A 15,324-nucleotide genomic window follows, 5' to 3' on the forward strand; every position below is an offset into this window, starting at 1 on the left:
AATTTGGAAGTATTTGACGAATTACAGAGAAAGCAAGAACCTGTTACACAGTGTTTAGTTGAGACTGTCCCTTAGCTTGGGTAACGCTTTAGTCCTGCTACAGTCTGACATGGAACGCCATTGAACACTCTACCAAAAAGACTTGTCTTTCTGGAGTAAAAACCTCTTAAGATTTAAGGCAAGTAAAACATGTTGTTCATAAGGCTTTAAAGGTAAAGCGTATTGGTACACTGTGAAGGGGTTTGTGATTTCTCCCAGCAGATCCTCCTTTAGCTGACAGGAAAGGAGCCTGCAGCCGTGATTGCATGCCTCGCTGTTAGAGGGTTAGGAAAAAAGAGGAACAGAAGGGTTAAAGCTGATGGTGAGAGAAGGCAGGAGGGACGTTATGGTCCCCCTGGGGCGCTGGGGGGAGGGGAGAGGAAGTGAGATCTGCTGTGGACGGGAGTTTGCTTTTTCTTTTGTTGGTAGCAAGCCTGCTATGTGTTAAAGGCCCACTGAAGATACTGCACTTGCCCCTGCCCACCCCCACCCCCCATCTACCATATCCCCAAGATCTGCAAAAAGGGAAAAAAATCATGTCACTTGCCTTGTGTGTGTGTCATGCTTCACAGCCTGTAAGCCAGGCAGCCCCAGTCCTGGCCCCACAGCTGGGTGGCTGCTGCAGGACTGGGTGGCTGGTGTCTCCCCAGCACTGGCATCCACCCTACACGCAGTGCTCCAGGTAGGGCAAGGGCTGCTCGCTGGTTAACAGCTTGGGGCAGGGATCTCACCGCCTGACCATGAAGTCTCCTGTGCACCTCTTTTCCTTCAGGGTATTATACCTTTGACCTGGGGCTTTCCCACCTGGGCTGGGACTTCCATCCGAGATGCCGTGAGGCTGAGGGGTGGCAGTGTGAGAGACAACCACCAAGTGGTGAGGAGCCAGTGCAGGCTCCTGCTAGTACTTTTCCCTTGCAGCCCCTCTGACCAGCATGACTGTTTCCCCACGTCCACCCATCCCTGGCCTCATCTCAGCAGCTAGCCATTCCTTCTGCCGTTCCCTCCATCTTGTCAGCTGTGCTTCCCTTAAGCCACCGCTTTCATGGACCATCACACAGACAGTCTCACTCCTGGCACCTTCCTCTTTCAAACCTCTGCTCCAACTTCATCTTTCTAGCTCTTCTGCTCAGAAACAAGAAATGCTGTCAGGGCTGTATTTGTCTCCTTTGCTCAATGCTGTCGATGCTGTTGGGTGTTATATGCATTTACTGGCCACTGGCAAGGAGGTCTAACTAGTGGAGGAGGGTCCACAAAGATGCTAGCCTGATGCTGTGGAAACCGCGGTTCTTGCTTTTAGGTAGATGGCTTGCACCTGTCTGTGTTATCCCTCTTGCTGAAGAGAAGGATGCCTAGAACTATCACTCCTTTTGTTTCAGTTCCTGTCTAGCATGGTCAGTGGTAGAACGCTTGAGTTCAACATAGTAGATAATTCAAAATATTCTGGTTATATATTTATATAGGTGGACATTGTTTTCATATCATTGTTTTCATTTAATGAAGGATTTAACAAAAAAAATCCTTTCCCTTTTTCTTCCATTCTTTCTAGCCAGAAAAGGCAAAAGCAAATCTGTTGGGTAGATGTTTTAGTAGAGAAACTGGGATCTGATGGAATTGTGTAAAAACACTATTTATTTAGTCAGCTTTGAATTAAAGACTTGTGATGTTGTCCATATCCTTCCACACTTCTGAGCGATAATCTAATCTAAGACATCATCTTTCCTATATAGCCCGGAAATACTGTTGTGCAAAATATTGTGACTGAAGTAAAACTAAAAGCCTAGAAGGTAGAAAGTTGTGCTAAGAAACCACTAAAAAATTCTTTCTAATATATTTACTGATGACAAAGTACAATCTGTTCCTAAAAATAATTAACTGAATGTGTACCGACTTTTCTGCAATGTGCACTGAGTTTGATTTCCTCTGGTTTTATTTTTTCTAGGGCTGTCAGAATGAATGCACGGCTGGAGGATGCTCAGAAGAAACAGCAAAGTATATGACTGAGTCTTTCAAGGTACATTTGTTTAAAAATGTCTGAAGCATTTCAGTAGATGGTGCCAGACAGCATCTGTAACACAGTAGTGCTTGTTGTGCAGGTGATTATAGCTACTGACATGCTTGAACATCATGATTCTGTAAGTTGCATTTGCTGAAAATGTTTTCAAGGTAGAAATTAAGAACATGACAAGAACTTTATTATGCTTTTGGGTACTAGCTAAAAAGTTAGTAGCAAAAATTAAAATGGCATAGGTGATGATATTTTTAACTCTTACCTGCTTCAAAAGCAATAGAAATAAAGATTGATTACCCCCATTTTTTTCCAAACAAAGTCTGTGTAACAGTCTATTATTTGTTAAACTTTGGCATTATGAATGGTGCTCAAAGGTGGGTTTTTCCATCTGGTCTCAAAGTTGCAGAGCTAAGGGTCTCAGAACTCCAAAGCACACCACAGCTCTGGCACATTATTGGCACTCCGCAAGCAAACAGGGCTGTTATAGTAAGGAGTGCTGAGCAGCAGACAGGAGTTGACAAGAATCTGAATCCCTCTTTTTTATTTTAATCTTACGCTTAGAACTGAGCTCAGTTAAGATAGCACTCTTTGCTTCCTTCCTGAATGCAGTGCTAGTAACTAAGAGCTTATTTTAAACACTGTATGGACACAGATGTCACTTACTAGTTTTCTGTTGGAAATTTAAAGCCCATCAGCATGTGCTCCTTTGAATTCTACCTTCTCTCCTCATTCCCTTTTTTCCTGCCTCTCTTTCATACTTCTTTTGCCTTTATTCCTTATGTCACACATCTGTAATTATTTCTCCCCCTCTCTTTCACTGCTTTATAATCTTTAAAAGCCTCATTCATATTTTGCAGATGTTTAAAAACGGTAACCAGAAAAAGGTGACCTCACTTGTGCTTTTTCAGCAGTTCCCTTCCTGTTACTCCTGACTATTGTCAGCAATAGTCAGAGGTGAAATTATGATGATACACTTTGTAACTGTCATGTTCTTCCTGATTTTTTGGGCAGTGCCACTGCTGTGCAGTCTTCTGAATTATGCTTAAGTAGTTATTTCCAGTTTAGTTGCCAGGCTTTAACCACATATGGAAAATAAATGCTGCAAAAAATGTGTTGGACTCCTGGATAAAATTTATTCTGGTGTTGGTCTCATTGAAAACAGCAGATAATTCTTGAGAATCCAGAATTTCACCGTGTAGCCACATGCCATTTAATCCCTTTTTCTCCATTCTCAGCCCTTCCTAGTTCTTCTCTTCCTCATTTCTTTGCATCGTGTCTCTCTGGCAATTCTGCCAAAGAAGGAAGATTTAGGATGACCTTTTTAGGCAGAAGGTCTGATTTGGAAAGTGTTGTCAAAAACATGCACGCAGTCAGTTTTGAAAGCCCGATATTCACAAATATGGAGTGCAGAGTTTTGTGAATTCACCTTTAATGAATAGACAAGATAGATCTCAGTAGATTCATTCAGTAGAGCATGCCAGTGTATTTAAAACCAAAAATGGCTTTGCAGGGAAGAGACTCTTGTGCAATTGCACTGTACTGTTTCCTGCCACTTACTGACGTAGTTCAGAAGGAAGACAGAGTGGGAACAAACTCTGATAGTGTTTGGGTTTGTGTGAACTGGGCATAAAGTAAAGCAGACTTAGGGCAGATTTAATTATACTGGCAGTCAAGCAGGTGCCTTACCAAATCTCCAAATACTGGGCTGTACAAAGTTGGATTTAATCCAGTTTCCTTTCCATCGATACTTGTGTGTCAGCCAGAATGGCAAATCATTGTAGCGGAGAGTCTGTGTGAGGGGAAAAATATCTTAGCAGGTGGGACAGATGGTCATAAAGGGAATAATACTAAGAAAAACAGCTGGTTCAGGCTGAAATCTAATATGTAAGTCCATTCCTGCCTTATGGCTTTGTTTCTGAAGATTAGCTGCTGTCACCAGCAAGGGGTACAACTTTTTAGAAAATACTGTACTGGGGGGGCTGGGGGGGGGCGTGGATATATGAAAGTTGTGATGGGAATACAGGTAATGATTGCAGTGTCCTACATTATAATAATTATTTGCCATCTCTTTAACTTCATTGTCAAATTAAAAAGAAAAACTTTATAAATGAAGGAAAAAACCCACCAGACAATGACAAATAAAACAGCCTGGATTCATTCTAGGCAACTTCACAAACATTTCTGTGGAAGACAGTTACGGTTACAATTTCAGAAAGTATAGCTAGTAACATTTCAAAGGAATCAAGTTGACCCATGGGGCTGCCTGTGCTGAAGAAAGCTGCAATTTTGTGCCAGTAACCCAAGTAATCCAAGATTGTGGGAATGTAGAAAACAGGGTATGGTTTTGTTTTATGCTTACATAAAACATATTGTTTAAAGTGGATGATGCCTAACATCTGAATGCCAGATTACCCCTCTGAAGACATTTCTTTTTAGAATGTAGTGCTGTGCTTTTTAGGTGTGATAAGCTTCTTTGAATTTCACTGCAATTTCTGCCTGACTTGGAAAGATAGAGTTGGAGAGTCCCTATACACAGGGAGGGAGGGAAGGAATGCTGCCTACAGCTTCTAGCAAGCAGTGAGCCCCTCTGCTAGCTGCTCTCTGTTTTAATTCTCATGGGTTTCTCGTAAGTCAATAGGTCAGAATTGGCATTTTGTGTTTTAACTGCTACCAAACTACCTTATTGTGACACACTTCTGCAGTTAAAAATCTCATCTTGACAGGTCTGTGATTTACAAGACAATGTATTGCATGTAGAGTTGACACATGACGGGTGATCTTGGAACAGATAAGAAACATCCAAGGAAATAGCGATTATGCTAGAGTTTCCTGTATTGTAGAAAATGTCAGATCTCTAGGATTTATCTACCCAGCTCCGTCCACTAGAGTGAAATCTTCCTTCCTCCCCCAACTGTTGTATGCACGTATTTGTGTATTTATTTATTTAAATAACTAGCTGTGGTTCATGACAATAACCTAAGAGATACTGCAGTTTTTGCCTATTGTCAACACTGGATCTCTAGGAGGGGAGTATGAAACCAGTAACAGAAAGTACAGTTATCCTCTGTACCACTGAATGTATCTTGGAACGTTGAATGAAGAAATGCACATGTATGGTTTTGCTCTTATATATATATTTTTTTTTGCATTCAATAATGCTATGAAATAGCACACAGTTACGTCTAAGGCACTTAATGTTTAAGGTTAAAAATCTGGTAATTTTGTTAATGCATTCGTTCTGCTTATTGTACTGCCACAAGACAGAATAGATGTTGTTTGGGTGATGTGGTGGTCTGTTTCCATATGTAACTCTGCTTTGTGGTTTTTTTTTAAAGTGTGTGTAAGCTCTGACTTTGAATTCATAATGCTTGGTCTTAAGAAACTAAAGGCATCCATGATTGCTTTTTCATTCCTTCATGTTATCAAACTATATCCAGAAAGATAATTTTAGTTTTTCTGTAACCTTTTGTCATGTAATACATTTTCTCTTTGAGAAACTGATACATGGAAGACTTTTAAGAAATTATTACCTTATCCTATTATATTTCTCTGTGTTTTAACGATCTGCAGCTGTGTAGAATTAGTTGGGTATCCTAATGGTGCAAAGTTAAGTTTTTTCTTTTTTTTTTTTAAAAATATCTAATGGCCTTTTTATTATTATTATTTTTAGTGGCCTTTTTAGTATACCAAAATGGTGCAGAACTTTTACGGAATGCTGGCTAGTCTGCTATGCCAAATGAAGTATCTGTAGTTTACAAGTGAATGTGGATTAATTTGGTAATACGAAGACTTTTGGTAATGAAATGCAAAATGTTCAGGCGGAGCTTCTGTATCTGAATGGCTCCTCATGATACTCTAAATAACTGTGAGTGTTCCCGTACAATCTTCTGCAGACAGCTCAGCCTTTCCAGGCTCCAGGCCAGTGGGATGTGAGCCAATGGCAGACTGGAAGCTACATAGGCAGGTTAGAGTGGTTCTGTGCTTGAACCAATAATCCCTGTTGAGATCTTGGACTTGCTAGACTGGATACAGTGCTGTGCTAATATGTTTACATGGCTTCCAGTTTGAAGCTAGCTCACATCTAGCTGTGTGATATGCTGGATATAGTGATTTTTCTGTAATTATGTATGTTTTGTTTGTTTCTTGCATAGTTATAACATTGCAGAGCCCAAGCTGTGAAGTAGCTGACATTGTGCTAGGTATTGTACAAATCAGACCAGAAAGATTATTTCCACACTATAGGTATAACCTACAGATAAACAATCAAAACCTTTGACGGTTTTTCTACAGAATCTAAAGCAGTAGTGTATTTTACCTCTAGAAGAAGTATGAAGAAACTGAAAAATTATTTCCGATGCAGGCATTTGTGGTTCAAATTGAGAGATTGCTAGTGAAAGTTTTACAGACATTGATGTTGTTCTTGGAGGTCTCTTCACACAAATGCAGTTATTCCTTGCAATAGGACCTTTGGTTGCATATTTTAAAACGTGTAGCCTTTGCATGAAATGACAGGGAGTTTGGTTGCCTCTGTGTAAAACACACTGTGCTGACTCTGATTCTCTGCTTTGTTCCATGTTCTTGACAAATAATGAAATAGCATTTAAGATAAACAACAGGTCTATATTTTACCCTGGAAATGCTAAAATTATAAATAAGGTAGTATTACAGGAGCAATCTATGCAGTTAAGGTGTAGGTTAGATGTTACTGAAGTATGCAGCATTTTTTGTTATGTAGTGTACATTAGAAAGAGTTGGAAATATTCCTTTTTTCTGTTGGGAATGTTATGCCTATTTTCAAAACAGTCTTTGAAAGAAAAACTTGACTAATTATTGATTTTTTTCTATGTTTACATTAATGAAACTACATTACTGTGATTCATTACCATGTTTATACTAATGAAAGTCAAGTGCGTCAATAATCTGTGCCAAATATAGTGGGATGTAAGATTCCTTACTGTGGGAACTGGCAGAGGGACCAATCCATTTTGAGATAGTAGACAGTTTTAAGCTTTACTTTAGAAAACTAAATATTTTATATGTGAAAAGGTTGCTGACAGAGATAAAGAATGAGCAGTTCTCCAACCCTTGTTTTTTGAAGAAGAGAATTATTTCTTCAAATTTTCTTCCTTCCCCTCCAATGCAAAGATTAAAAACATATAAAGTACAGAATAGTCTAATTTTTTGAAACATATTTTTAAAAGCTGAATTAATTGACTGTATCACATTGAGAGGGTGAAAGTTCCACTCCTTGAAGAGTTTAGGGAAGTACATAGCACTTCTCTTGTGTTTTCATTTTGTATGAACAGTAGGTAAAGTTTCTGACATGCTCAGAGCATATGGGTCAGCAAAATGCTGAAATGCTTTATATGCGTTATAGTTACCACATTATATACATAGCTAACAAATATAAAACAGTTTACACAGTGTATATATTTTCACATCTCTTCCTCTCCAGCGTGTTCTCAATCTGTCATTTTTTACTAACGTAAATAAATTATTTACCTGTCAAAGCATCTCCAAAATGTTGTGTCTTAGAACCATAGGCCATCTAGTCCCTCCTTCCACTGAAAGTGGGACTTACATCGAGCGCCAGACCAGGTCAGCCATGGCTTCGTCTGTTGAATGCAGTGCTGCGCTGCTCTCTTTAAGAAAACGTTTTTTTCCGATGTCCTGTATGAACCTCCTAAGCTAAAACTGTGTCAGTTTACCATCAGTATGTCATCTCCGTATCATTTCCATGAAAGTACATAGCTGTAACCACTGTTAGATCAGGATTCTGTTGTTGTTGTAACAATATTTAGCATTTTTGGACTGGCCTTTGCGTTAGAAAAGGTCATTCTGATTTTATCTTAATTTCAGCTGAATCTATTCACTCAAGCTTTTCATCAATGGCAATAAAATGATTTACTTTTTTGTCATGTGTTGAATCAAAAAAGATTGGCAAGTAATAATAATATTAGATCACAGTGCATTCTTATCACTTGATTATGCCTCCTAGCAGGCTGTGTATATGCTGCAGAATTACCTCAGGTCATTTACAATCAAATCCATTCCCTGATCTTCAACCTACCAAGAGGGAAACCAGCTACAGCACAAAGAAGATTGAGTGGGGGGTGGTTTCTGTAGCATTCTGCATCTACACAGGCATTACACAAACGCTTTTGAATACTACCAATAATAGCTGGGCAAGACTGACTGACATATCTACTGCTTTCATTCCAGTTATCAGGAAAGTATGGGTCTAGGTCACAGTAAAGATCAACACACAGTGCACTTAGAGCTGCCTGTCCTGTTTGACAAACGAGAGAGGAAACAAAGCCTAATATGTGTTAATCAATGTTTCAGTGGGTGCCAGGAGAAAGTGCCCTTCCTGAAGGAAACCATGCAAGTTGCATGCACAGGTGGAGGTTGCACTAGTTCAGCTTGGTATTGCTGATGGCTCTATTTGGCACATCAGTGTTTCTAAATCAAGCTTGTTACTACAGTGCAGCAGCAGCAGTGTCACTGCTCAGGATTGTAGTAGCCAAGAAATGCTACTGAGCAACAAGTTCTTAGTGCTGTGAAAATATTTTGCCATGATTCTTCCATGACACGCTAAGGGATGATTTCCCAACAGCCTGCAAGCAGGTTTCCCATGCCATCAGGAACCCACCTATAATGAGGCATTTGAGATCTGTGGCAGTACTCTTCCGTTTTACCTTGGTGGCAAGTAGTTTTTGTGGTTTTCTTCAGGTGGATGACGTCCTTCTGATAGTTGCAATAGGCTTTCTAAGCTGTAGTAGAGAAACTGATTGTCCCATTATCTGATGCCATAGGATTTGCAAATAAAACTAATTGGCTTCAGCAGATAACAGGAGCTTTTGGCCAAGATAAAAGGAAGATGCTAGAAAAACAGTCAGGATGGTTTGGCTGAGTTGATTTATAGCACAAAGAAAGTGATGCCTTATCTTCTTTTTAACTAGGAGCTTAAGATATGGTTGGTATCTGTAAAAGCACAGAAGTTTCACTAGAATTTTGAAATTCCATTCCATTTGGATTGTATCATTTTCTGGACTGATTTTTTCCAAGGTGAAGAGTTGCATTTAAAATGGGCTTTAACACCAGCCAGTTATTCCCAAATGAAACTATCTGGCTCCGAAACTTATAAAATCCATGGTGTCCACACCTATTTCCAAGAATTCTTAAATTGTATATGTCATTGTGATATCAAGTCCCCAGGTGTGATATTAAATGTTTCTTCGCTGAATACACATGAATAGGAACTACAGCTTAGGAAGAGAATGTAGTCTTCCCCGCCCCCCCCCCCCCCCCCCCCCCCCCCCCCCCAGGATTTTGTTGGCATTTCTTGTTGCTTTTGAAATTATCTCTATACCCTAACCTTCTCCCTAGAGAGCTGGAAGAGTTTTATCTTAATCTCTTATTTAGTCCCTGTTTCTAAGAAAGTACTGAATGGAATGAATTGGCACAGTGTGGCAGTTTCAGTAGCAGATCAAACACTGAAAATTTGTAAGTTTACCTTCTGTCTACCATTGTGAGAGAGAGATGGGGTAAGAGAAAAAGGCAGGTGTGGTTAACTGAATGTTTGAAATTATTCCCATAACCTCTGTGTAAGAGACTGTGCCACAAAAGTATTTTATATTCCTAAAAGTTTTTGAAATTCCATGTGAAGTGATAAATTCTGAATGCCTTCATTCCATGAATCCACTTTCTTGCATGCCTGCAAGCTTATTAAAATCAGGGTAAGAAGATTTAATTGCAACTGCTCTGGACTTGGGCATGTGAGATTATGATTCTATTCTCAGCTATTCCACGTAACATGTTTGTGACTGGCCAGGCTACTTAGGTGAAGTATTTACAACTTGTTTGCCTGAAATTCAGGCTTGTAATTAATTTCATCCTGCAATATGGCTACTTTTTTAGGAAAAGCTTATATATAACTATATCATTTTTTGTTTCACTTTCTTCATATGACATAGAAATGATTTTCCCAAACCATGAGATAGTAGTGTCTTAAATCTTTGCAGACCAAATTTGTAAGTTTTGTTTTCATACAGGGTCATTTGAACATTAAAATGCTGTGCTACTGTACAAAAATGTATCAGTGAAATGCCACAGAACTCTCTATTCCAGTTTTGTGTCACAGGCCAGTGTGAGCCCTCATCTTGTGTTAGGCTCAAACCTTCTCCCAGGCAAACTCTTTCTAAAAATGGAACATTGTGTTTATGCTACAATGCAGAAATACAGTGGTTGCAAGGCAAGGAGCAGCACAGCATCAGGAATTGCATTAACTAAGCTGTCGGATCTTTTGAGAAGAAGCAGTATCTACTAATAGTGAATAATATCAATAGGGTAATTAATTAATGTGTTCCATTAGTGAAGAATGGTCCTAGTTTTGTATTTGTGGAAATGTTTGAGTCTAGGGAAGGACTTTTTGTACAAGGAATTGGGCTATTATGGAATTGCAGTCTGTGGTTCCCTATATGGAATTGCTTCTTTTGAATCAAAAGCCCAGGTATCTCTGTATTGCAGACAGGAAGTGCAGTTGCATGGCCAAAGTGGGTTTTTGTATAGCTAACTTTACCAGCTGTAACAGTGAGCTACAGCAGTGTTTTTCAGTCCAGTACGATCACTGCATTAAAGCCTTCTCATACTTACTTACTCCCTAGTCATACCACTTAGTTAACTGTTAGCAAACAGAAATAGTTTATAGGACTAAATGCAGTATTATGTCCAGTTTCTGTTCTATGTTTAAGTCTTATCTGCATTTGGTGGTTTGTATTTTAAAGAGGTACTCATATTTGATAGATGATAGTCATAATTCTTTGGTAGTTGAGATACTAGAAGACTGTTTTTCATAGACCTGAAAATACCATTATTGGGGGTAGAGGAGACAGACTCCATTAAAATCAAATAGATACTTTTGTTAAGATTTCCTTAATACCAGGTAGAAGGTTTCCTTACGATTTGTAGGAACCCCATGCCTTCATCTTTCTTAACTGTAAAAATATGTATCTTCTGAAACTTGTGTCAGCGGAGAACAGACACGAAAAAACAACTAGACCCTCAAACCATTGCTAGTCCATTTAATTTTCCTAAAGCAGTGGAAATGGGTGATGCTATAAAGATTCAGTGGGGTTTGCCTCCTTTACAATCCGAATTCCTACAAGCTGGATGAAGGGGTCTTGATTAACTTCAGTGGGCTTTGGATCAAATCAATGGGAGTTGGCACAGGGCAACATTTCAGCAACATATAGAAAGACTCTTAAAATTTAGTTAGTGCACCTGAAAGCAATGATATTATGCATTATCCATGTGCTTGAGTGTTTATAGGGCAAGGCTGGTTTCTTCAATGCTTTCTCTACAGTCTAGCCAGACTGTAGCTTTCCAACATCTTTATTTCCCTTCTTGTGCATTTTGGGAGCTTCAGACTGCATTTTCAGCTGTGCTGCTGCCCTAGGTGCCCTTTTCTTTCTCTAAGGCAAGAAGTTTATGCCAATTCCAAGCACTTCTCTGCTGTCTTGTCAGAGCAGGTTTCCTTCCCTGCTTACTGCTTCAAATCAAACATTCCTGCTTCAGAGTTGAGCATCCATCATGTCAGGGAAAAAGTTAAAGAAGCCAACAGTATGTTGTACCCTTCTTTTCTTCCTGTTGCTTGCAGAGTGTAGCAGAAGCTCGTTCTTTGGTTTGACAAATATTTGATAAATATGTGTTATGAATAGTTTAGGATAGATGCCTTGCAGAGGATGGACTAGATAAAGTCCTTCCAGCCATATTTTCTGTTGTTTCCATGATTGACACAAAACTGATTCAGAGCCTTGACTCCCCTTTTGCTTTGTCATTTGTTCTGTGGTTTATTACCCAGTGTACAGTCAACCTGATGCAATGATTCCAGGCCGCAGTCCAATTACATGTGCTAACATATTCTCAGATAAAGTCTCAGGGAAGCTTTATGTTGAAAGATTTCCGGGTGTTCTCCCTGGGGTTGCAGAAGATACTGTGTTATATTTTGTTTCTCTTTATATAGTAGAAAATTATGGCTTTCTTCCTGCTCAAATATTATATATCTTGACACGCTTTCCATTGTCAAGCCTCAGGCTCTGCTGTAAATTTAAAATAGTAATGATGTTTAAAGGGATTATAGGACAGCTTACGTTAAAATTACTTTTTATACTTAGAAGCTAGTAGTAGATTTCTAAGTATTTATTTAACTGTCTTATTCTTTTTGGAGTTGATAGAACTCTTATTGTTTCTACTATAGATTTTATTACTGTGAACAGAGCCATACAGAGCTTAGCTCTATACAGAAAGTGATGGTCTCTGCCCCAGAAAACTAGCAGTCTTTTCCAAGGAAGGTGGGGATGGGAAAAGAATCAGAACAGCAGACCTTGGTTTATCCAAGGCCTATAGGACATAATCCCTTAGGTTTTATTCAAGTAGATGCTGCTGGGGTGTCTGCTAGTGATTAGTGGATAGAGTTGAGAGGTAGTAAGTCAGACAAACTAGGCAAAAATAACACCTGCTAGAAGAGGTTGCATCTGGTTTCTTCTACCTGGAGCAGTATTCAGCATTTCTACTTCTAAAACAGGTTTTAGGAACAGGCAGAACAGGTGATTGCTTATTTTGTCTCAGTGGAGGAGAAAAGCACCAATTGCTCTAACACCACATACAGCCTCCATAGTCTTTTCCTACTTTCTAGTTGCATAGCCTAGCACTGCTGCTGTCTGCTCTGATGCCATCGATGGAGGAGTTGGCATGTCATCCCAGATTCCTCTGAGTTTGGCAATAGTTTGGCAGAAGCCTTTGTTTTGGTGTGTGTGCAGCAGTAGTTGTTAAGCACGATTCGTGATGTCTGCCTGCAGAAAGCAGGCCCATGTGGTGGAGGCTCTTCCTGGATCAGGTTGCAATTCCCTTTGAGCTGCTTGTAGTAGCAGCTCTACAAGGAGCAATTAATTATGTGCAACATATAGTAGCCTGAACCCTGCTTCACGTGTGAGGCTGCTGGGCTGGAATATCTAATGGATGAGCTTCTCCAGCCAGATAAGATCACTGCTCAGGTCAGCAAGAAAATGGGGGCAATCCTCTGCCACCAGCAACATCTGGAAAGCGAGGGAGCTTGAATGAGTTACAGGAGAGAGGTGGTACTTGCTCATTGGCTTCAAGGCCAAAAAAAAACTTGTTCAAGAGAAGAGAGGGTTTCAGCTTCCAAAGGTGTATTAACAAGCACTTTCTTCAGCCTAGTTAGTATCCTTAACCCAGTTCCCCACCACTGCTTTTCTTTGGCAGTGCAAAGCTCTTCTCCTCAGTCTGTCACATAGGAGGAGCCTCAGGCTCAGGAGACCAGGCAGAAGGTATTTTGGGGCAAAAGTAGCTGCTCCAGCAGAAAGAATGGCTTCCCGGGATAGAGATATGTGTTCTGGGGAGGGCCCAAAAGCAATTATGAGGGTGCCACAGCCGTAAGGACTTGAAAGGCAGGGAAAAAAACATCCTCATCCTTGGAGCCCTCCTCAAAGCCATTCTGTCTAGTCCAAGCTTTGTTCTTTCCAGCTCCCCTGGCTATGCATTGTTACCTTTCCCCTTTACAGTAATTCCTGATGATCTTTGTAATCTGTTTACTTCTCAAAATTTGCTCTGCTACTGAACCTCATTTTGTTCTTCACAAGCGCAAGGGCAAAACAAGTTACTCAATTTTGCCTACGCTTCCATGTCTGTTATTGCATCAGAAGGCCCTGATCTTTCCTAGGATGTGCTTACAAACTCAGCATAAGTAATAAATAATAATTGCAGTTGCTTTGTGATCTTGAATGAATCACCTTGACTGGAAGTCGGGGAGGTTACTTATTTCATCAGAATAGATTACAGTCAGTCTGACTGAGTGGATGTTAATGTTTTGAGGATCTCGCTGAAACTTGCTGTTATAGTTAGGTAACTTGAAAACTATTTTAAGTTGAGGCTGCCAGTTCTGTTTTTAGTCAAGGGATAGAAATGCTTGGCCCAGCACAGTGTTTAGAAAAGTTTGGGTATATCAAATAAATGACACCTGTTACAGCTGCTCAACCTACTGCTTGTAGTCTAGTAGTTCCAGCACAGTGAAAACCACAGCCAAGGATCATTTGGGAAGGCATTGGCAAAACTTGATGGAAAGAGTACGACAAAATATGCGCTCGCCATCTGCATCTACCCAAGACAGCACTCTAGAGTGAGAAAGGTAGGAATGCAGTAATCAGAGTAACAGCTCTGGCCAAAGGCTGCTGTCAGCTCCACATTCACTTAAGGCTATTGCAAAGGCTGGGTAGGATAAGCATTAAACTGACATCTTGGCTAGGGGCACCAGAATGTCTTGCTACAGCTTTGGTTAAAATAGACACTGACTAGCATGTCACTTTTAATTTGACCTAGCTAATAATTGAAAAGATCGGTTTCGATCAAATGGTGAATTTTACTTTCTGGAGGTCACAATATATCTTCTTGGGCTGGGTAAAGGTTTACTCTGGAAGAAGTTGCATTAGAATCAGCAGGCACTTTTCAAATGAGGAGCTGTTTAAAAAAGTGCATTGGGTCGAGACAGTGGCTGTTTGTAGGTGCAGTGTTGCTATATAAACCCTGAAAATCAACAGTATGCAGCTGGCTTCCCCACCATTCCTTTTTGCCTACCACAGGCAAGGCAGTCTGTTTCTTCCTGTTTCTTACTGGAGTGCTCTGGGCTATGACTTAGGCACATATGGAGACTTTGCAGGTCTGGAACTACATCTCCGTCATTTTACTTTAGGCAACAAGAGCAGAATAGCTGCACTCAACAGACTGTGCCACATCTGTTTCTTTCTTTATCTCCCTTATCCTTCTTGTTCCTGCATTTACCAGTTTTTCTTCCAGTTTAATGGTTTTATTAGACAGCAGCATCAGAGGGTGCTTGAGAGTATGTTGATAGACAAAGCAAGCAAAACAAAGCCTAGTTGAAAATTGCCCTTTGTATTGGCAGCGCAAACAGTGGAGATCGGGATGGGTGTTAATGCCAATGTCTAATGCATCCTTAATATGCTGTTTTCAGGGCTGGGGGAATGTTGATAAAGGAAATAAATAAATTGCTGTTTATAAGTGATACCATGGTAGCACTGCCATAGTTTTTTAATGAGTGTTATTAAAATAATATGCATTGATACTTAATCAGTACTCCTGGTATTAGTGACCTGGCCTTGCTCTGCTATCTTTGTGTGGGTTCTTCTGAGGGTTTGCTTGAACAGCACCACAAAATGCTTGGACAGGACTATGGGGCAAGTTAA

At 40.0% G+C, this 15,324-nt stretch overlaps 1 protein-coding gene across 4 annotated transcripts in view; it reads left to right on the top strand.

The window, feature by feature from the left end:
- BCAT1 (branched chain amino acid transaminase 1) overlaps positions 1 to 15,324 on the top strand; it is a 67,183-nt gene that overhangs the window by 16,055 nt on the left and 35,804 nt on the right. For all 4 annotated transcript variants that reach the window (XM_027790499.2, XM_027790500.2, XM_055808339.1 and 1 more), the window contains exon 2: positions 1,979 to 2,050. In XM_027790499.2, coding sequence (XP_027646300.1) covers positions 1,979 to 2,050 — 72 coding nt within the window. The remainder of the gene's footprint in view (positions 1 to 1,978; positions 2,051 to 15,324) is intronic.

Source organism: Falco peregrinus, chromosome 6 (assembly GCF_023634155.1).
Source record: "Falco peregrinus isolate bFalPer1 chromosome 6, bFalPer1.pri, whole genome shotgun sequence".
Lineage (NCBI taxonomy): Eukaryota > Metazoa > Chordata > Aves > Falconiformes > Falconidae > Falco > Falco peregrinus.